The sequence below is a fragment of the Harpia harpyja genome, chromosome 13 (genome assembly GCF_026419915.1).
Source record: "Harpia harpyja isolate bHarHar1 chromosome 13, bHarHar1 primary haplotype, whole genome shotgun sequence".
In the NCBI taxonomy this organism is placed as follows: domain Eukaryota; kingdom Metazoa; phylum Chordata; class Aves; order Accipitriformes; family Accipitridae; genus Harpia; species Harpia harpyja.
In genome coordinates, this window is record NC_068952.1 from 6,289,055 (window position 1) to 6,312,246 (window position 23,192).

Here is a 23,192-nt window from a genome sequence, read left to right on the forward strand (position 1 = left end):
CCAGACTGCTGGCACAGGTAGGGCAGGTATCTGCCACCCCAGGGGTGCGGTCACCTGCCATGGGGCCAGAGCAGCGTGGTGCTCTTAGTCAGGATTCACAGCTTGGTTTCAAGCCTATGGGGAGACAAGATGTATTTGAGATTAGAGCTTTGGATGGGAAAACTGCCAGCATTAACTAAACTCCTTCTCCATAATGCTACAGCTTGGGACTGGCACACAGAGATCTCAGAGCATGAACTTTCCAACTCTCTCTCCTGGTTCCTGCTCTTGAACGTTTCCAGTGTTGCAGCTGGTGCTTCATTCCTTTGGCAGCAAAGTGTTTTACAAGAGGCATCCACGCAGGCAGGATGCTTAACAGTCACACTACACCACATGGGGGAAAGATGATGCTTGGGAACTCAGGTGGGGGAACAAGCTTCTGGGCAGCATCCACACAAAAAAGTAGCAAGGTAGCCCAAGAAGGAGTTTGCCGTAATTTTTCATGAACTGTGGCCAAAGCTGACCAAATGGCTGTGGGATTAGCCTGGGATTTGGGAGACCTGCAATCTGCTTTTTGCTTGGATGTGATTTCTTACTCTTCTTGGCAGGTAGCAGAAATCAAGAATGGACCACAGCTGCCCATTCGGCGAGTGCTCATCCATCTCCAACTTACTGGACTGAGCGTTTCAAAGGAAGGCCCCACAGTCAGACTGAGGATCATCTTTTCCCCATGTTACATCTTCTCATGACCATCATTAATTAGGTATGAGCTTAATCTCCAAAGCTCAATGTTTTATGTCACTTTTAACATTTGCAGTTAGGAGAACTCTAAATAATTTCTTTCAGCATTACTTTGCCACAACATCTGCCGTTGGCTATAGACTCTGGTTTAATTAACCTGCCATGAGAACAAATTTCCTTTTACCCTTTTTTAATTCCCCACTCCCTAATTTCATCAAATAGTCATTTGTGTCTCAGTTGCCACATGGGGACTGTAAAACAGGGATAATGGCACAGTCCTTCCTCTACGGGGCTAATGTCAGAGTGAATATCCTCAGAGCCTGGCAAGTACCCAGTTACTAACTATGGCAAATACTGTAGCTGCACTCAGCTCTCTGCCACCGACTTCAGACTGTGAACTTCCCCAGACTCAGGATGTGTAAATCACACCACTGTTATGTTACCACTGAATTTACTGAGAGAAGGCTGCTCAGTTAAGCTCCCAGTCAGTCTGAAATGCTGCTTCTCCTCTATCACCCCCTCCTTCCTTGCTTCTTCCCACATCTATTTTCCCAGGCATCTGGAAAGCTGAAAAAACAGGTTTATTTAAGGAAGCTTTCTAAAGAATGGAGGAAGTGTCAGAGCTGCTTCCTAGAGACCTCTTTGCTGGTCTGTAATGCCAAATTGCTCAGGAGGGCTGAGAAAGAAGTCAGCTCTGGGCACCAAAACTTCACCTCTGCCCTGTGGGAACACTCTAAATTGTTTAAGAGATTGCATATGTTAATTATCATCCAGGAGAGAGGAGCCATGGGAGGTTATTAAGCTATTCAAAACATTTTTTAGAACCCCCAGACAGGAAGGTAAGACCTCTGATTTATGCAGTGGAAAGAAAAGACAATATGACACTCAGCTAGATGTGGGGTGCATGATCTTGCATCCCTTTCCCATTGGTGTAGTCTCACTGATGTCAATTGGACGATCACTTGCATAAGCAAGGAAATCACAGCCAAGCCATAGCAGTTGTTGCCTGTAGCCTATTGCCTAAACGCAAACAGGGTCATACCAGCCATACTGATTATGTGCAGCGGCATGAAAGAACTGGATCATCAATATAGACAGGATAACCTAGCACTGCATGGGTTTTTGTTACAAAACTCTCAAGCTATCCGATATCAAAGGCCAGATAATGTAATATCTACCCCAGCAACAAATCCAGACTTGAGCAGGGACCGTTCTGACTCCCCTACAGGTTATAAGCAATAATGTTCCCTATATATGTTGAACATTTTCTCACCCTTTATGAGATGCTTAGTGGGATGGAAATCTTGTAGGAAGGCATCTCAAGCATGTGTCAGAAATGGAGCCCAAAGCAACGCAGTCTGGAAGATTTAGTGCCCAGGGTACTCTCAGCACAATGTGAGGGGAAGCATTTGGTCCTGTGGCACTGACAAGATATCTTATGGCTTCTTGGTACCAGGAGTTTGACCCACTTCCCTCTGGCTTCCAGAGGAATCTAATGCAAAATGGCCCAGAAAGGAAAAGACAATTCTCTGTGGTGCCCTGAAGTCACAAGCCAGGCACCTGAATGCTTGGCATTGAGTTTCACATCATGAGATACTCAAAACTGTCAGAGCTGGGGTTTCTTGGGTTGCTCTTTTCTTCTTTGCTGTTTTGGGGGTTTTGCCTCTGGAGGTCAGAAATAGCTGAGGGCATCCTAAAGGTAAGTGAGATTCCTATATAATCACATGACTCCAGAAACAGAGGCTTTAAGAAAAATGCCAAATATACTGACATTCATGACGAAGCCTGCAAATCAGACCCTTTGATTAGATCCCCTTCCTCACCTACGCTCCTGTCCGCAGCGCAGCGAGCTATGGGAGTCTATGGTTGCATGTGTCATATGGGTTTTTCCTGGCAAGTACCTCATTGTAAGCACCAGCACCCAGTTTGGCATCTCAGCATCAGTATTTGGAGATAAACAAAACTTATCTCTAAGGATTTTGGTGCTGTAACCCATGACTTCTGCTCTGGTAACAGAGAGGAAAAACAAACCATTGGTCTCACATGTCCATACAGCACTTGTCATCCAACAAGATCCCAAAAGTCAGCGGTCCACTGAGGTGGAAATATTATTAGAAAAGGATGTAGACAGCCTGTATGGGATCATAAAAATCTTTCCCTCTTTAACTGCCCCTGCTCCTGCTGCAGCCTCTGGTAAAACCCAGCAGCCAAACACCGGGGCTCTTGAAATACCGGATTTACTTAAAGGGATGGTCCCTCAGGAAAGTGGCCTTGCGGATGCTGCTGCCAGAGCATTCTCTGTTTTGTAACAAAACTCAGCACCCTCGGCGCTGTTTGTATTACTGAGGGCCCTGCGTGAGCATTAACTCGCTGGACTCCCACTGCCCTGGGAGAGGGGAAGGGATGTGTTGTGATCCACACTTGGGAAACAAAGACACAGAGCGAGGCAGGTCCGTCGAGATCAATAGATTTATGAAAGGGATTAACGTGATTTGGCAACTCTAACACCACAAATCAGGATGATGGTTTGCCTACAGAGGAAATTACATTGCAGTAAAAAGAATCATAACAACGTCATTATTTTTGTGTAGACATTCCTGTTTCAAAGCAAGACTCAGGCTGGTTATAACCATACAAACTCCTGTACATATTCTCAAGTAAGCTTGAAAAGGTAAAGCACCCAGAGCTTTGAGCCTGATCCTTTCAAGCAGTTTGAGCTCATTCATACAGAGGAACCACCTACCCTTTTTAAAAAAGAAAATCCACTAAACCCCATTTTGTATAGTATTAATTCAGTGGTTTGCATTCACAACCAAAAAAAATTAGGCTGAACTTTGAACAGCCATTTGTTACTGTCATTTTCTTTGCTTGTTTTCATGCTTGCGTGCCTGTGAATGTCGGTGTATGGTTCTGTAGACTACTTCATGATTTCTTACAGATCCCCTGCTGGTCTCTAGGCTGCAGGTTGTAGAACAGCGCTTTGGTATTTAAACAGGGCTGCCTTTCTTTAGAAGTGAAAATGGCCCCAGCCAAGGAAACATGAACAAGAAGCCATTTCTCTTTTGCTCAAACCCTATAAACAAATACCACATAAACAAAAGAGTATTTTCAGAGAAACTGGACAAATTCTTGGAAGAAAAATTCCCCCCAGGATGATGGCATGCGGGAAATCCCTGAGCCACAAATCTTGGGAAGCTGGGAAATATTTGGGAGAGCAAGTACTACTTGCTTGACCTTTCTTATGTCAGCTCCTGGCTGACGTGTAATTTGCTTTTCCCTTGGAAAACCTTGGATGGAGCAGGGTGGCAGTAGGTTTGTTGAAATGGGTGAACGCATCTCCACACTTCACTGCTAGTCAACTTCAAACCGGGCAAAGCCCCTGGCAGGTGTGCCAGGCAGCATGGGGAGCAACCACCTCTGGCTCCCGCTCAGATCATCTGGATGAGCTCTCCCGGGTCTTTCACTTTTCTCCAGCGTGAGACTAAATGCGCTGATCTGCCTCTGCACCGCTGGCATCTGGTTCAAGAACTTCTGTAAGAAGCAATTAGAAATAACGACGACCCGCTGTGTCGAGCGCCTGTATCTAACTGCGTGTACGCAGCACCATCTAGTGCTTTACAGAGATTTTTTTTTTTCCTCCGTCCCCAAATGTGTAGTGATGTATTCAGGATACATCCTTTCATCCCCGGCACACTGCTAGTCTGCAGGCTGTTGGAGGGCTCACCGTGATGGCAAACGCTGCGTACGTTCACAGCAAACGTGTGACAACCTGGGAGATGGAAAGTACAAGGTCGGAGGTGCCTTAACACCTCAGGCCATACAGGTTTGCTAAGATGCCGGTGTGCAACTCCGACTGATGCCTGCGAGGTGTCTGAAGCCCACCCGGGACTGAACATCCTGCTTCAGCTGGAGCCTAATTCCAGAGTCAGTATAAAACTAACGACAAATACGTAGCAAGGGTTTGGCGTAACTTCAGTGCCCTCTTCCTTTCTCCAGCGAAGCTGCAGAACCAACGCAACGCCCTCTGCTGATACCAGAGGCTATTGCCTCCTGTAAGAGAGAAAAAGCCGAGATTTAACTCGCTCTTTTCTGCTGCCTTCAGCCCCCACACTGTGGAAGGAACTCCTGCCTGGGGGTGAAACCATCTGGCCCGTGTTTGGCTGAGGGATAGCTGCTAAGCACGCCTTCTCCCACCGCCTGGGCAGCCTGCCTTCGGCGGGCTCGGCCCCGGCCGGAGCGGCTACTTCAGGCACCGGCGTGTCTGGACACAAAACGCCCGCAGGCAGACAGACACAGACAGCGGGACAGGAGGCGGCGTTAATTAAACGTTTGCTCGGCGTTAATTAAAGCCCTTTCCTCGGCTCCAGGAGCTCGTGGCCATACGTGCAGCTGTACGGGATGACCTGCCGAGCCCGCAGAGCTCAGGCCGAGGGGCGCGGCGGGAGCGGCACCGGGAGAAGCCGGTTACCGTTCCGCACCCCCCTGTTCTTGTTACCGAGTTAACTTCTCGCGGGACCTTCTATGGTGAAGGGGACACCCGTACGGGCCGGGGAACCAACCGGCCGCCCCCTCCCCTCCCGGGCCGCTGCCGGGACGGGAGGCGAAGGGTCGCGACGGGGACCGGGACCGGGACCGGGACCGGGACCGGGCTCTCCCGGGAGCCCCCGGGCAGCGCGACCCCGCCGCCACGTGACCCGCCGCCTCTCTCCCCACCCCCCATTGATACACTGTAGCAAACCGGAACGTTCCAGGCGCCGCCAGGCGCGCCGAATCGAAGCCCGAGCGGCAGATCCGGCCCGCCGTTGAGGCGGGAGTGGGCGCTCGGCGCTCGGCTAGCGCTCCCGCGGCCGGGCGGGCGGGAGGGAGCGGGGAGCGCGGGGCGGTGGGTGCGCGGCGTGGGGCGGCTCCGCGGCGGCGATGGCGGAGCCGGCGGAGAAGCTGTACCGGGCGGAGTACGCCAAGAGCGGCCGCGCTTCCTGCAAGAAATGCGGCGAGAGCATCGCCAAGGACTCGCTGCGCCTGGCCCTCATGGTGCAGGTACCGCGTGGCGGGGCCCGGGCCGGCAGGGGGGCGGGCTGACCGCTCGGCTCCGCGCCGGGGCCAGGCCGGGGCTCCGCTCCCTGCGCCCGCCGCGGCGGTCCGGAGCCGCTCGGCCGGGCCTCCTTCCGCCACCGCGGGGGCTGAGCGCAGCCTATTTTTAGCAGAGGCGCCCTGGCCCGCCGCTGCCCGCGGTCTCCGCTGCAGCGCCGGTCCCCGGGGCACCCCTGCCCGCCGCTCTCCCGCCCCCGGGGCGGTCGGGTGGGAGCTGCCGCCGTCGGTAGCCGGGGCTGTAAAGGCGCTTGGAGGTGAAGCGGTGCAAAGTTCACCGCTAAGTGCCTTAGCGGAGGATTGCAGAGGCGGAGGGGTCGGCGCGGGGGCGCTGGCAGAGGCTCTTTGTTGTCCTGCGGCGAGCAGGGAGCGGGAGGTGGGCGTAGAGGGGAGGCGTGTTTTGTGGCTCGACTTTTCTGTGCCCTGAGAAGCGTCTGTCACTTGGCGTGTTTTCTGTCGGGTCCGGGAAATCTCGGTTTGGTGCGTGCTTTGCATACGAGACGGAAAAACCGAGACCCGAAACACGTTAGAGGTCGTGCACAGTCCAGCGTTTTCCTCTCCGTTTCCCCTTTACAGCACGGGGAGCTGTAGGGTTAGCGGTCAGGCTTGGGCTGCCAGCAGTAGAGAGGAGTGTTTTTACAGAGCTGACTGGTACATTGCAGACGTGAAACAGAGAGCTGAACCGCAATTAGCAAACTGAACGCGAAGGCATGTTTTGCTGTCAGCTGTCCTCAGGTTATTTGCCTTTTGGGGAAAAGGCTTGCTCGGCTTCCTTTCAAAACGAAGAGGAGGGCCCCGTCTGGTGTTGGGAGGGCTGGGGATTGAGCACAGACCTGTACTGCTGTTTTGGCATCCTGTCGTGGGAGGATGGAGGGGCGGAATCGGTCTCTCTGCAGGGGAGGCAAACGCGGCTCTCCCGGGAGGTGGGGGTTTGCTCGGGAAGGGCGGAGAGCTGCCTGCCCAGGCTGTGGGCCTTGGTCTCTCTCTAAGCAAGGGAGATGAAAAGGCACCTGCAGCGTTCTGGCGGACAGCGGGCTGTTGCTGTGTCTTGTGAAAGATCAGCAAATGCATGGATGTATATTTATGGAAGACTAGCGAGGACGTGGGGTGCGAACGCTAGAGCAGAGCCCTGCAGATGGGTGCTGTGGTTCCCAGCCGCTTGAGGAGCAATTTCTGGACCACGCTATGCAGCCGAGAGTGGCTTGTGCCCCTGGGAGAGGCTGCGCCTGAGAAGGGCGAGGAAGAGCCCAGACGCCCTTAGCCCAGGCTGCCGGGGGGGGGGGGGGGGGGCTTGGCTCCCCCTGAGGGGACGCCTGGCTGCCGGGGCAGGGCTGGCAGCTCTGCCCAGGTTGGAGGCAGGGGCTTGTTCCCCGGAGGGGAAATACCTGCCTCCGCTTTTGTTCCCCAGAGCCTCCCTCCCCTGGGAACGATGTTTTTAACCGTGCGGTGCCAAGCTGCAGCGTTTGCTCGCACGTGTTCCTGCTGCCTTTTTCTTTTGTTTCTCCTGCTGCCCTCAGTCGCTCGCTGGAGGTGTCTGCTCTCCTCCGCTCCTCCTCCTCTGCTCCGGCTGCTGCTTCTCCGGTATCTATCACATTTGTTATCCTTTGCTGTCTTCCCCAGCAGTTTAAGCTGATGCGAGGCGGGTTGGTCTTCCTCAGCACAGGGTCCTGTGGGACCGAGGCACGCTTTAGTTCAGGGAGTGAGTTTGGTCTTGTAGGGTCAGGTTTATTGAGCCATCTCCTGGGGGCAGGTGGAGGGGGACAGCTGGGACGGTGGCATCCCTCACAGAGCCACTGCCTTTTAGCCAGCCATCTCACCAAACTGCTGGTCTTACACCAACCACTTGTAATTATTTTTTTTTCCCCCACAACCTCTTGAATTCACTTGATCTCTTCTGCAAAGGGCTCCCTCTTCCCCACTGCCAGTTTTTGTGCCAGCAGAGCACTTTTCACACCCTGCTGCTGAGCATACCCCAGGGCCCGAATTTCACCAGAGCACCCGGGGGCCCCTCATTTCCTCTTGGGGAAGTCCCCTGCAGAGCAGCCTCTGCGATGGGAGGTCTTTTGCAAATTGTGCAGAAGAAATTAAAGGGCGACCCAGAGCAAGTTATTAGCTGGGTTTCTACTACAACAGCCCTTTTGTTTTGGTTTTTCAAGTGAAGAGCTCTGAATGACAGTGTGATGCTCCGTGTTTGGCACAGGGTGGGCACCTACATCCTGCAGGACCAGCACAGCTTTGACTTTTGCTTCCAGCTGCAACTGAGCAGCTTCTGTTACCTGCATGTGCAATATGAAAGTGAATTGGTCTCTCCTTTTTCCATAGTTTGTTTAGGAAACTATGATCTAGAGATAGGTGAGCTGAGAGAAGTTGTGTAAACAAGGTCTAGCTTGCCTGGAAGTTTCATTTCCCACACAGAGAGAAGTCGTGCTCCAGGTGCACAAATCTATGTAGTGGAGGAGATCTACTCACTGCTTGGTTGCATGGTTGTCTTAAAGATTGAGCCTGCTCTGCCCCATTCCATGCACCCCAGTGCCTTGTGCCCCCAAAGCCTTTGTGTTAGAGACAGAGCCATGAGGAGACCTCCAGCAAAACTCCAAACATGAGCCCAGAGCTCAGGGGTGACCAACTTTCAGTGCCAGAGCTGCATGTAACTTCCAGCCATGTCGAGAGCAACCCCAGAGTGACTGTTGTGTGGCTGTGGTACTGTGAGGGTAACCGGGTAATCCGAATGCTGGCTTGTGGGAAGAGTCCAGCTGGAAATATAAGTCCTCTTGTGGTTTTGGTTGATGGTTAGTTGTAATTGGGGCTCCCAGCTTTCCTAGTCCCATGCTGTGGTCTTCAAAGCCCTTTCCTCCTCCTTCCTGCTCATGCATGAAACTCTGCTGTTTTCAGCTTGGAGATCTCGCTCCTATTGGTAAGTGATACATAGAATGCTTTCCTAAGTCATTAATTCTGTATCATTGGTAATAATAATTATACAACGCTGAGTATTATTAGTACAGTAGTTGTTTGTGTGCATTACTTGGAGCCAAACCACTATACGGTTATTTTGTCTGATGGGTAACTGGAACGATGCCAGGTTGGTACTTAACATGTCTGAGTCATAAGCAAGAGGAACACTTCCACGATGGGGCTGGTGCAAGGCAGGGTACTCGGGAGCTGCACTTCAGGGAGGACTTGGGTGATGCTTCTGTTCTGATGCAGGACTTCATTGGGCTCTGGTGTTTCCCTTAAATTTTGCCTCTGCCTCCTGCAGCCCCCTCAGGAATTTCTTCAGGCCACAGTCCTTGGAGCTGCTCCTTCTGTCTTGTGCCTGGTGATGGGCAGTTTGCTTGAAGTGGCTCTCAAAGGGATTGCGCATTGCACTCGAAGGTCCTGCAGAGCAAGGCTGGCAGCCTCTTGTGCTGCAGCAGTCTCAAAGGAGGTTGTAGCAGATGAGCCACGTGCTGTTACTCGTGTTACTTCTTCCACAACCTCTGTTTTGCTGTGCTCGTGCCTGCAGATGGTCTGATTCTCATAGAGAAGAAGTCTCTCCTTGTCTGCTCAGGGTTGGTATAGCCACGCTGACGCTATGACCTTTTTGTTTTGAGTAAAACAGACGGCTAAGCAGCAGGGTGATGAACTGGTTAAGCTAGGTAAATGTTCCTTCCACGTTTATCCCCTTTGGGACGTCTCTCCAGCAGCTTGTCTGTCATATTAGATTTTCTTCTTAGACTTTGTCCTAAATAGTATCCATCTCTTAATTAAAAAAAAAAAAAAAAGAAAGAAAAAAAAGACATCGCTTGTGTTTACCTAGATAGTCCTTTTTATCTTGATTTTTTTTTCCTTAATTCTGTCCGAGTTGCTTCATCTCGGCCTAATGTGCTTTCTTCCTAGTCGCCCATGTTTGATGGCAAAGTCCCTCACTGGCACCACTACAGCTGCTTCTGGAAGCGGGCTCGAATTGTGTCCCATGCAGACATTGATGGCTTCCCTGAGCTCCGGTGGGAAGATCAGGAAAAAATCAAGAAAGCCATTGAAACTGGAGGCCCTGGAGGAGGTAAGCAGAGGTCTCTTGGTGTTTGGCTGGAACCATGCTGTCTCTTGTCAGGCTGTTATTATGGTTATTTGATTGCCGTGTCCCTTCAGCAAGTGATGTTGGAAGAATTGTTGTGGCGTCTCTGCACGCCAGGGCTAGGACACTGGCAGTATGATCCAGCATGTTAAATCAACGAGGTAAAAAGCCAAGTCAGTTGGCAGATGTACTGCCAAATATTTCTTGTTATCATGATTGGTGTATTTTGTTTTCAATTCTTCAATATTAACAAATGTTGTTGTAGTATGTTGTTTTAATGGTACCTTTACTGCAGCGTATTGTTATGGTGGCTCTTTGAAATTGTTATACCATGAACTAGTGAATCAGGGGAACAAGTGAGAAGGGTCTTAAGTACAGACCAGACTAAACTCACCATGTCTCTGCATAAACCAAGGATGCTGGCCAGTTTTAGGTTGATGTTTGCCTGTTGAAATGTAGTAATACAAAAAAATAAAAGGAAACTAGCAGTTGGGAAGAGGAGTTCTGCTTTGAAGCAGAGCTATTTGTGACTCCTGTTACAGTCAGTTCTCCAGTAAGATCTCATTTCACACTGCTTTCAGGAAAGAGGTAAAAAGGGTCAGCTCTGTGTACCTTTGAAAGTCTTTTTAAATCATTAAATAAGTAATCCTGTACAATTGCTATTTGGCTGTTTAAAGAACTCTTTCTATTTTAAAAGTGCTTTTGAGCATGGACTGCTTATCTTGCTCTGTATTCAAATTCTTGACAGATGAGTTGCTGGAACACAGAGGTTTATTAGTCCAGACTGCTAACAATCTGAGACAGAGAATAAGAAAATAAGGGAATGCCTCTTAAAGCTGAACTCTGTATTTGCTTTGTTCTCCAGGAAAAGGAGGGGAACAGGAAGGAGGTGGCAAGGCTGAGAAGAGCCTAAACGACTTTGCTGCAGAATATGCCAAGTCTAACAGAAGTACTTGCAAAGGCTGTGAACAGAAAATAGAAAAGGTAAAAAGCTGTTCTTAGTTCTCCATCTCTTGTCTTTTCTCCCACCAGTTCCAATTCAAACAGTGACTTTTATAATTGCTTCCTGTCTGTCCTGCATATGGAACGCACTTGCAGAGCTGCATTTCTGTGTCTGAGGAGCAGCTGCGTCCTGGACAGCTGACAGTAAAGGCATCCCTCAGGCGTTGTAGCCTGGGCTTCAAACCTGCTGATGCTTCCTTTCATATGGGTCTTAGAGCAGGAGGGAACATGGCTCGCCAGCATTTCTGTAGCAAGAAAGCCACCGCTAACTGCAGCTTTTCCTGCTTGGTGCAGCACTGCAAAGATGTTGGCCTCTTCCTCCTCCTCAGCCAGACCAGCTCTGTTTGTGTGCAGTGTATCCATATTAACTCCATGAAAGCAGACAAAAACAGCGATGCAGCTGACTAATGATGCAGCCCTGTGGTTTAACATGTCTTGGTGTTCTGCTTTTAAAGACAGTTGGCAAAATGGAGTTGTGAGCCTCTGATAGATGTGAACAGACCTGCCAGTTGGGTAAAGTTGGCAAGGGCCAAACACCAGTGCTGGTATGCTTGTATCTGCAGAAACATTGGTGACTTGTGTAGACATTTGCTTGTTGGAGCATGAAGTATTGCAGTCTAAAAGCACCTAAAACAACTACTTGTTGGGCATCTGCAAAGTAATTTGCAGTAAGACAAGGTGAGATCATATTAGCACTGATGCTTGAGTGGTAGGGACATAAAGTTAATTTTTAGAGTTGCCTACATGGGGTTTGGTCATGTTGAGTTTTGCTTGTTCAAGCTTACTGGGAGTTGAAGTAAAGACTGCAGGATTACCAGTTTTGAGTGGTTTTTGAACAGAAAACTACCTAAAAAGCTGGGGTTTTTAACCTAGAAAGAGTATTGAAGAGAACAGAGGAACTGTAGTGAAAGGGCTTGATCAAAAGTTGCAGGCTTTGATAGAGGAACTGTTGCTATTTTACAGGTGTTTAGGAGGAAGCGTGTCGGTAAGTTATTACCATCCTGCTCTAGCCAGAATGGCCTAACAATTGCTCTTCTGTCGCTTTAATCTACCTCAGGGCCAGATTCGGATTTCCAAGAAGATGGTGCATCCTGAAAAGCCGCAGCTGGGAATGATAGATAACTGGTACCATCCGGACTGCTTTGTGAGCCGCCGAGCAGAGCTGGGTTTCCTCCCGGCATATGGGGCCACCCAGCTCCTGGGCTTCAGCATCTTGAAAGCTGAAGATAAAGAAACTCTTAAGAAGCAGCTCCCGGCTACCAAGAGTGAAGGGTACGTGAGCAATGTAAGAAATTGCGTTGTCTAGAGGAGCCATTGCTTGCCTTCAAATACATCCATGATAAATGTTTTGTGACATTGTTGTCTCTGTTAAAAGAATATTGGTCACAGGAGGATTTGGTCCTTCCTGTGACCTTAGGCAGATGACAACAGACAAATTCCCTGTCCCTGGAAGCGTACAGTCCACTTGCCCCCTGTGACTGCCTTGAGAAAATGCAGAGACCAGCAGCTGTGACTTGGAGGACTGATGTGGGGCTTTCAACCATAAAATAATGCATGCTTAATACAAATGGATACTGGGCTCTGTGCCTCCTTGTGTGATGCTGTTATCAGCGATGGTTTCTCTGCTCTAACCACTTGTTAGAGAATTGATTTGACATCTCTTATCTATGAGCTGGGGATCTGTGACAGGCACTGAATCTGATAATGGTGTTTATTGGCTGCGTAGTGCTTACACTTGGATGCTTTTGTTTGCTAAATCTTTTATGGTACATCTGAAATTTCATTGCCTTGCATTGAATTTTTTAGTGGAGGCTCTTGACAGAACTTGTACTGACAGAGAAGCACTTCCAGGTGACTTGCTAGGTTTGGTCAATCTTTCTCTGTTAATGAAGGCTTTTGTTATTTGTTTTCAAAGTGGCTTTGTCTGGAGTCATGCTTCATAACACAAGCCAGTGTTGCATTGTCCCCATGGAGGAAGGAACATAAGGTGTTTCTGGGTCCTACAGATAGGAGAGATCATCTTGTAAAACGTTTGGCTTCCCTCTGTACCTTGTAGACTGAATTCAGCTTTACTTTTGCAAGGATTGACCATGAAACTGTCCAGTGAGACTGATGTTGGATTCTGAGAAGCTGTAGCCAAGTCAAATCTGTGCAGTCTTTGTCAGTATTGGTCCTCCAGATATGTGGCTGATGGGTGTGGCGTACTGTTCAGAGCCTGGCGTGTACATGAACGTCATCCTTGGCCATAGGTAACAGAGCGGAGCGTGCATAAACTGATGTATGTGTTAAGAGGCTGCAACTTCCATGCTTTATTCTTGGTTGGCAAGCAGTTGCTCCAGAAGCGTTCAGCAGTGGTGCAGGTGCTGTGGGGAGGGTCCTGCAGTGCCGCAGGAGTGGGTGCTCCTGCCGGAGCCCCATCAGATTCTGCACTGTTCACCTCACTTGGCTGAACCACTGGAGGCTGAGATGAGCTGTCTGCATCTGCCCGGCAGCCTACCATCTTTTCACACAGGCATTTTACCTCTGTTGTGTGTTGCCGGGTGTGAGTACAAGTACAGTGTTTTAATGCACTTGCAGCTTTTCAGGTAGTCCTTTGCTTTTTGTACCGAGGTGAGTGTTCCACTTTGTCCTAGAACAGTGTGTGAGTTTAATAGGGTTATTTGTAGTTTTCTCCCATGTCTTCAGCAAAGCTCTAGAGATTTGACTGTGTAAGTGTTTTTCTTGTCTGCCCTGACTCTGCTTTTCTGGGCCACTTCTGGGATGCGATGGAAAATATGAAGGCTTTGTAAAGATAGGCCACAGAGTAGTTTGCCAAGTCACTGTGTAAATAAAAGCCTAGAATTGCAGTGGAAAAAAGCTTAGAGTGGTGATGTAGGGTAATGTGAACCAGAACCTCACGCCAGAAAAGCAGCAGGACGTCTCATCTTTCGTGCTTTCCAAGCACTGCATGAACAAGCCCCTCAACCGTGAAGGTGCTGGCCAGCTCTTACACTCCACTACCTTTCTTCTCCTGTTTGGGCTGTGTGCTTGAGCCAAGGGTATTAAGGGTCAATTGGAAAAATAGTTGTCTGTCAAACAAACTGAATGAATGAGAGTGTAAATAAACAGAAGGAGTGGAGAGGTGTGGTGTGCTTCCTACCTGGTGATTTTCTGCCAAGAAAGCACAGAAGAAAGCTTTTGGCTGGAGAAGCCAAAAGAAAAACACCCCAGAAGCTTGAATGAGATGCAGTTGCCTCTGATAATTCATCTTGTACATTCAATCAGATAACAGAAATTAACAACAGAAATTACAGCATCTTGCAGAAATGATATTACAGTATCTGCTGTAGGTGAGATTCTCAAAATGATCTTTAAAGATATTTCTAATTGTGCTGTGTCCAAATTATATATTGACTCAGATGTCTCTGCAATTCAGATGTGACACATCCAAATTCATGTGCTGCTTCTGCATATCTAGCCCATACTCCGAGGAGAAGCTCAGACTTTGGGACTGCCTTGTCAGCCCTTCCTGTAAGAGCAGCGGAGTGATGTGCCTATTGCAGATGAGAGAAGTGAGGTGCTGAGCAGGACTACTGAGAATAGGTTGGAAAAATCCCTTCCCTCTGAAGGGCAAAAATGGCAAGGTTTCCTGCAAGGATCCTGGCTCCTTTCCTCGGTCAGCTCTGGGTGAGACATGCCGACCCTCCCCTGGGCTACAGGCTGTCGTGCCTGAGCGCCAGCACTTTGCAGGCCCGGGGAAGGAGGATCTTGTGTCCTTGCCAGCAGCTTCTCTGTGGAAAGAGTGCTCATGTACTGATGTGGGAAATGCAGTAGCAGCTTGCGAGCTCCCTTTGATTGTGCTACTTTGGTAACATGTGTTTCACCCTCCTGCTCCATGCTTAATACTTTCCTGTATTTTCTGCCTCACTTGTTTGGGTAGAATTGCTGCCCAGGACAGGAGCAAAATGTCATTTTGGAGATGTCATGCAGTACCGGATTAACTGCAGGGCTTGCCTGAGGCAGAGGGTAAGTATGCAGGTCAGCGACAATCTGGTGGTGCTTTACAGGGAGGAGGAGAAAAGGGCACTTCTTGTTCCTCCCTGTGTTGGCTGCTTGCTTTATCCAGGGTTGCTGTGACTGTCCTTTCCACCCTTCATTTTCATTGTAGTGGGGTGGTGAACATGAGAAATGGAGAGTAGGTGGTAAGGAAGGGCCAGGCTAGAGTGGGACAGTTTACCTGCCTCTTCATCTTCTCGAAAGTTCGAATAAATCTTGTAGTTGTGTATTCTCCATGAAGGTGAGAAGAAGTGGTTTACATTGGCTGGGAAGTACCAGTCTGTCTAAGCAAGCTGTTGGGTCGTACCTGTTGAATGTGGGAAGTCTGTCCCTTCCCCAGCAGGAGAAAGGGCATACACAGTAGCACCCAGCTGCTGTTAGCAACACAGAGTGTTTGGTCCCAAGAATGGAAGATAAAATCAATGTGTGTGTCAGTGAGTGTGTATTTTGTTGATTGTTCTAAAATTTGCTGTTTTGGGAAGATGCGAGGTGAATTTGGCTTTGCCATTCCCTTCTCCAGGCTGTATAAAATGATGAGAGTTTGCTTTAAGCCTTGGGCATAGCCAGGGACAAAAGAGAAGGTGGTGACTGACAGTTTTATGCCTCTCTGCAATTGGGATGATCCCTCCCGCTCTGCAGTTTGTTCAAGTGACTGGAACAGGTACAGTAATCACTCTGTCTGGGAGAGCAACCCGCTGTCCCCTTGACTCTGAGGAAAAGCTGCCAAAAGTGTGAGTCCCTGCTGGAATTTGGATGCTTTCCCTGGGTCGCAGGGCCTCTCAGCAGGGTGATTGCCTTCCAGTAGTTGGTGTACTGGCTTTCCTCGTTTTGGAGACTGGGAGACAAGTTACGGCATAGGAATGAGCACTGGCTTGCTGGAGGCAGCCTGGCTGTCAGCCTGCCGAGGGAGAGGCACTGCAGATACACAGTGTTTGGGCACCCATCCTAAATACTTGCATTATTAAGCCCTCTGGCTTGGGAAGGTGCAGCAGAGCACTTTGCACTCAAGCTGATGTGTTTTTCCCAGATTATGTTGTGTACCCGTGACTCTGTTAAAACTTACAGATGTCGTTGTCCTCGTGGTGGGGCTCAGTGGATTCTCTGGTCTTGCCCCTTGCAGGGGCTGCAGCTGGGGAGGAGAGGGGACTTGCAATGGCCTGGGGACTTTTGAAGGCATGGCTGTGTGTGTGCTGTATCCAATCCTGCCGTGCTGGTTCCTGCTTGCCTGATTTAGAAAACAATACGGAGTTTTTCTCAAGAAATGCAAGCAATTGCTAGTAGCACAGTGCAGCTGTTGTCCCTGCCTAAGGCAGTGCACCTTACAGCATAGCCCCAGTTCTGCTGATGCGACCTTGCAGGGGGACAGCTGAAAGATGAGCTCTTTTGCAAAACCAGCCCCTTTTAAAGACTTGCAAAGTGCTCTGAATCTGGTTTGGTCAGAGGTGCTAATGACAGGCTAGTGGTGACCACTGCAAATAAAATGAGAACCTGGCCCAATTTTAGGGCCAGGACAGTTACTAGAACTTACAGGTCTCTCATGCGTGAGTCTTTGGGAGGAGAGTACCTTTTGACATCTTCCTGCAGTTTTATAGCTAATAAGCTGTCATACAGTGTTAGTCTTAACAGTAGCGAAGTACTAGAAAGTGAAGTGTTTAAAATTGTAAGTAGGAGAGCAATAGAGAATGTCAACTTTACAGCTTAACCATCAGCCACAGCTTATAAAGTTAAGACAGATGCTTTCTTAAAAAGAAACCTGGCTGATGTTTCAAAACCATAGCAGCTCTGTCAAAATGAAGCACAAGATCCAAGCTGTGTTCATGCTCTGCCTCAAGTTGCAGGCTCATCCTGCCTCAAGTGGGGCAAATTTTCCCTTTATTTCCTCAGGAGGAGAGCACACACTGATTTGATTTATTGATATTGATGTATTTTGAAGCCAGGCAGACCAAGGGGATGACATGACTCTGGAAACATAAATGATCTTCCTCTGAGGTCTCTTGTCATTCTGAAGTCTGCCAAAATCCCCCAGTTTTCATTTGGCTTCCTCCTCTTTGCAGTCTTTCTCAAGCAGTGTTTTTTGTAACTTTTCCCTGCGCAGCTCTAAGGCCCCAGCTAGTAACAATAAATTCCCTCACACACAACTGCACGGTAGTACATCACAAAACCGCTATCAGCCTGGGAGCACTTTGCGAGTAGAAACTTCCTCCTGTCTGATTTCAGAGACGTGACTTAATTCCAGTCTGAAGAGAAACTAGCTGGGAAGTACCTAGTTTCCCCAGGGTGTTAGCTTACTAAAGTTACCATGTTTGCTGCCCTTTATTTCAATATGGACTGTCTAAGCTGAAAAATCAAACTGTTGATTCAGCTGAAAGACACTACAGTCTTTCAACCTGCATTGCTACACCTCCTCGGATTTGGAGAGGTACACTTATATTCAGTGATTCTTAGGTATGCCTTTGGTGTAACTGATACAGGTGTAGATGAATATGCCTGAAAATGTTGCAGTATTTCATGTGCTCTTCTGCCAGACCATACAGTTACCCTGTGGAAAAGCTCTAAGTGTACCTGACCTGATTGAGGCAGCTCGTGTTGCAGAGCCAAGTACATGTCTACAATCTAGCACTGAGGAATTTGAAAAATGGGTTCGCCTGCCAAAACTGAGGGTATTCAAGCCTCTGCAGATATCGGCAGTCAGTAAACTGAGCTCTGGTAACTGCTGGACAGGCATTTAAATAACTTCCTTTCATGTGTGTGTGTTTTGTTTTGGTTTTCTCTATTAGAAAGAGAAAAGGAGAAGAGGTAGATGGAAATGTGACTGTGAAAAAGAAACAGAAGAAAGAAAAAGAGAAAGAATCAAAGCAGGAAAAACAGCTGAAGGTGAGTTTTAGCTGATCACATCCTAAAAACTGCTTCATTAGAAGAGTGCAGTGTCAGGCACTAACTGAAGAGCTGTGGCACCTAGAGAGGGGCTGTACCTCGTGCCCAGACAAATCAGAGGTCCTCGCAGCACAGCTGGTCCTTGTGTCCTGGCACAGGAGATGCCCTGTCACTAAGGCTTTGCTGAAGGCAATTCACCCTGCTGCTTTCTCCTGAAGGACAGGAAGGAAGTTCTCTAGGACTTGTGCTTATTGGATTTAAATAGATTACGTTAAATACCTTCTCTCTCAGGGAGCTTGGTTCTGTGGTCCTTCCTGTATCATCTGGTTGTGGTGGTCGAAGCTCTGAGCCCAAGCACTGTTGCAGAAGAGCTTGGAAACCAATAAATAGCTCATTTAAAAATTAAACAGAGGTAAAATGCGGAACTAGATTAATGAGAAATCATATCTCTTTCACCCTCTGGGGAGCCGTGTTTGGTTCTTGGGTACAAAGTGTGATAGATCACAGCTTTCTACCTTTCACTTTCTAGAATCGTGTGGGAATAATTCCCAACAGAGCATCAGGAATTTTGTATTTATTGAAAGTTTGGCATAGGTACTTTCCAAGAAAAAAATTAACAAGGTGCTTTTGCTGCAATTGAAGTCTTAATGAAGCTGTAGAAAAATGGTGTGTCTGCCTTTGAACAAAAGTTTTCTTTTTTGTTGTGCGGCAATACCTTAATTTTCAACAAAACTTAGCTGAGACATTATCAAGGTTTTTCTGCTGCAGTGCAGATGTTTAGGAAAGATCAAGGCAATTTGTAGATCAGGGTTAACTTTGGGTTCACTAATATTTTTTAACAGCATTTCATCAAGCACGATCATTAATACTGAAAATTAAACCATTTAACACAGTCAGCCAGTTCTTCTGGGCTAGACTGGATTTTTGACTGTAGCCGGTGAATAACATTCAGAAACTATCTGCAATATTTTAGGGTGCTTCTTTGCTGTGCAACCCTTTCACCTTCTGTAGAAAGGCCCAAAAGAATGTACAGGCTCCTCTGCACTGCTGCAGGTGACTGATCTGGTAGAAATTCTTCTTATGCTTAGGTAGCTTAAAAGAAGAACAGTGCCGATCAGCATTTCTGATTTTTCTTTTAATGCAAAGTTTAAATGCAGCCACATCCCCGCTGTTGTCAGTGTCAACTAGTTAGGTGATACTTGCTTGCTAAGAGTAGAACTGTGATAGAAACGTGGGTTCCACTCTACCTAAAAGGAAGCTGTCTTGTTAGTATGGCTTGTACCTTCTTGTGTGGGATAGTGCTGTGAAAGTTACTCTGTGGCCTTTCTTCACATGTACATGACGGAGAAGCCTTGGTTTATACAGAATCCCATAGGGATGTCCTTCTGCGTATAATCTTGAGAAGAGAAGAGTATTTCCTGAAGCCGCAATGTGCTCATTCATTTCATACTGAAATCTGAAGCATGTGGCTTTAAAGTCCTGTTCTAGGTTTTTGGGTAAAATGCATGACTCTCCCTTTTGGTAAAGCTACTGGTTCTTGGTGCTCTTATCTCACAGTCTGTGTTTAAGATACCATGGGCTTGCTAAAACTTTGTCCACATACTGCAGTTTCAGGAATGTTCTTAGAAAGCAATCTATTGCAAGTAGCTAAGGTGCTGAGTTTTGTCAACAGGAGCAGACAGAGCTGATCTGGGGCATCAAAGATGAGCTGAGGAAGGTCTGCTCCACTAATGACCTGAAAGAGCTGCTGATCGCCAACAAGCAGGAAGTTCCTTCAGGGGAGAATGCGGTGAGTTGGTCTGTAGTTGCTTTGCATGTGTGCTGGGTCTTTGAATCGCTGAAGCTGACCCGAACCAATATTGCTACAAGGTCCACAAGTCTGAAGCAGGTTCCTGACATAACACTTCAGAAAGAAATTCAGTGCAAAGTCCTGGGACTTCTGTCCCAGGACTCTGATGATATTGCTGTTATGCTTGCTTGTGAAGGTCTGTGTTGTGGTGTGTGATGCTGAATTCTACATGTTAAGTCTCAGTGATGTGCCTTTATTCTGCTATGCCCAAACTGGTCCATGGGGTTTTTTTTTTTGTTGCTGGCTCTTCAAGAGCAGGTTAGTTAAGGCACTTCACACTGCCTCCCTCAACTGTTAAATTATGCCAAAAGAAGCAAAACCTGCACAAATTCTTTCCTGGTATCTTTTCTAAAAACAGTCAGTTTTCAGTCTCTGTAACTTGTGAAAGTCTCTTTTTCAGAGCCACACATCACTTTAAGTATTTGTATTTATTAAGACTCTTTGTAAGGAGTGTAGGCTGGGATGTGGGAAGTGTCTAGACTCAAAATGGTCAAGAAATACTCTCTAGGCAGGAAAACAGGGACTTGCTTGAGCCTACATTCCCACCTACCTACTCAGGTGCTCAGATGCAGTAGCTCATCTCCTCCTCGGCTGTTCCAGCACGGCTGCCTGGTCAGGTGCTGTGTGGTAGGTATGCTCACCTGAATGTCAAAGCTGGATAGGAGAGACTGCGAGCCATGGGTGTGAGCAGATATGGTGTGACCGGGGAAACTTGTTGTCATGTCTTTAAGGTGTCGTAAATCAATCAGTGCTGGTCAGAGTCTTGGCTTACAGTGCAGTGTATGCATGACAAGCACTGGAAGCGTCTACGTCTGTGTGCCAGCAGCCTGACAGTTGTTTTCTTGTGCAGCCCAGTGTAATGTAGTGTGTGGGCTTCCAGCTTCCTCTGCCATGACCTGTTTTGTATTCTTTGTTGCTTTAGATTTTGGACCGAGTAGCAGATGGGATGGCGTTTGGAGCTCTTCTTCCCTGCGAGGAGTGTAAGGGGCAGTTTGTGTTCAAGAGTGACGCATACTACTGTTCAGGGGATATTACTGCCTGGACTAAGTGTGTTGCTAAAACGCAGACTCCCAACAGGAAGGACTGGGTAATCCCAAAGGTGGGTGTTTACTGCAAATTTGATGATCTGAAGCACGTTTCTTAACTGGTGTTGCCTCTTGTAAGGAGATTGAATAAGCAGCAATCAGTGTTGGATGCCAGAGAGCAGAGTGTGCTGCAGTGCTGAGCAGCTGTGACAGTGGGGAAGTCCTGTCACAGCTACATCCCTCCAGGGGTAGGCAGCTAATGCATAACTAAATCATATATTTTCCAAATTGAAAGATATGTTGCTGATTTGATATGAAGCCCATCGTTTACCCTCTTCTAGCTTTGTTTTCCCAGTCAGTAAAGTGGGTATTTGCCTACCTTAGTATGAATGTCTTGGCAATCCTTTCCAAGACGTGCAGTATATGCCAACATCTGGCCAGTGCTCAACTGAGCCTTTAAATCTTATAATAGTATTTGTTGTTTTTAAACTCTACTTATGCTTCCATCCCACAGGAGTTTCGGGAAATTCCTTACCTGAAGAAATTTAAGTGTAAGAAGCAGGACAGGGTATTCCCTCCAGGTGCTGCGACTGTGAACTCTGTGCCTCCTCCCTCCTCATCTGCTCCTTTGACAGAGACTGTGTCTGCACCCAGAGGTAAGCAGCTGGCTGGGCATGGGTCAGTGGAGTTCAGGATGGTGTGTAATGCCATTCTCAGTCAGACGAACACACCACCCTGAACAGGTGTGCTGTTCTCCTGCCCCCAAGCATGTCAGAGCTCTCCTGGTAAAAAAATGCATAGCAGAGTCTCATGTGCTTCATCTTCCTAGCGCAGGTAGACCCTGATATGGCAGGTTGCCTGAGGACATGGACTTGAGGTCCTGGTTGTTTTCTAACAAATCATTTTGGGTATTTGTTGATGGTGAGGAAATGATGTGTTTGCAACGTATCAGAAACTTAAATGCCAGTGTTGCAAAGTGTGTCCCAAGGGAGACCTGCTGTGAAATGCCTTCTTGCTTGGTTTCTTGGGGAACATCCAGGGACCTCCATAATGCCAGATATTCCATATTGTGTTAGGTTTTAAGGGCAAGAGATTTTTTTGGTTTTGTTTTTTTAAATCCTACATTGGGATTTGGCTTTACGAATCACTGACTCCCCTTATGCAAAATAAACGTCCTGTCTCCAGCCCACAAACTGGCAAAAGGTTGGATACCAGAAATTCCCTGTAGGCTGTTGGAATGAGTTGCATGCTTTGGTGATATAGCCTGTCCACTAAGAGCTATGCTGACTTATTTCTTATTCAGCCTTGTTAGCCCTGGCGATAGTTTTGGGAGCAGGGGATTATTGTTACTTGGTGAAAAGGGGGGGAGCAATTTGCAAAGCTAATTTTAGCCAGATCGTGTTATTTTAGCAATGAGGACAAAGGAACCCAGGTCTTGATTCTGATTGGCAAGTTGGTTCCAGCCCCAGTGTGCCCTGAAAGTAAAGTCAAAACATTGACCAGAATTAAAGCCAGGTTGTTTTGTTTGCTAGCAACCTAACTGATCTGAGTTGAGGGGAGGAGAGGAAACAAAACCCTCAGTTGGTCAACCAGAGTTAATAGCATTTATCTTTAGCAGTGCAGATATACTCTTAGACACTTGCCATGTCCTGGACCCACCTGCATTGCAGAGCGTTAACACAATGATGTGATGGAGCCTCAGATGGTTAGCAGTTTGCTCCTCACTTGTTTCCTGACTTGTTATGGGTTCGCATGATACAACCTTGTGCTGTCTATAAGGTCAAGAATCTAATGTGCTGTAATGTAGGAACACTGTTGCTTGAGAGACAATCCTCTTTCTCCAGCCCCTCAAAAACAGATTTAATTTTGAAGAGGCAGGAGCTTTCATGTTATAGTGAGTTTCTCCTGTGCTGTCCAGGCATCAAAAGAAGAGGAAAGCAGAGCACAGTCTCTAGTAGCACAGTGCTGAAGATGACTGATTATTTTTTTTTTCCATTTAAAAAACCAAAAAGGCAGGCAAATAATGTGCCTACATATCCATCTTCCCTGCCTTTCATCCCTTCTGTTTGTTGACAGGTGTTGAGCTTTGCTGCCTTTCCTAGGTGAAGGGGAGTTTCCTCCCACTTGCTTAGCGCAGGTCAGACCTGCTTTTGGACCCTTGTCTCCCTGCCAGCTGGGCTGATTATACTGACTGTGGGGGATGCTGTCCCTTTGTGCTTGTTATTTGTCTGGGGGACTCTGTGCCTGTTGCTAACATGCTGTGTTATTTCTGAACCCCTAGACAAACCACTGACCAACATGAAGATCCTGGTTCTTGGAAAACTGTCAAAGAACAAGGAGGAGGTGAAGAGCATTGTGGAGGACCTGGGAGGAAAGATGACGACAACAGCTAACAAGGCTACCCTGTGCATCAGCACACAGAGTGAGCAGCCGTGCCTTGGTTACTGGTAGCGCTGGTAACAGAGCTGAGCAGATTACAGAGGACGAGTGTCCTCGGAGCTGTTTGGAGATCGGTGTTTGGATTAGGGATAATGTGTTGTGTGCG

General features: G+C 47.9%; 1 protein-coding gene across 1 annotated transcript in view; it reads left to right on the forward strand.

Moving 5' to 3' along the window:
• The first annotated feature begins 5,577 nt into the window (after positions 1-5,577).
• The window catches only part of PARP1 (poly(ADP-ribose) polymerase 1), a 38,496-nt gene continuing 20,881 nt past the window's right edge, over positions 5,578-23,192 (forward strand). The window contains exons 1-9 of the mRNA XM_052806174.1: positions 5,578-5,757; positions 9,685-9,847; positions 10,728-10,846; positions 11,922-12,136; positions 17,677-17,773; positions 19,446-19,562; positions 20,545-20,721; positions 21,162-21,303; positions 22,929-23,069. Coding sequence (XP_052662134.1) covers positions 5,638-5,757; positions 9,685-9,847; positions 10,728-10,846; positions 11,922-12,136; positions 17,677-17,773; positions 19,446-19,562; positions 20,545-20,721; positions 21,162-21,303; positions 22,929-23,069 — 1,291 coding nt within the window. The 5' untranslated portion in view covers positions 5,578-5,637. The remainder of the gene's footprint in view (positions 5,758-9,684; positions 9,848-10,727; positions 10,847-11,921; positions 12,137-17,676; positions 17,774-19,445; positions 19,563-20,544; positions 20,722-21,161; positions 21,304-22,928; positions 23,070-23,192) is intronic.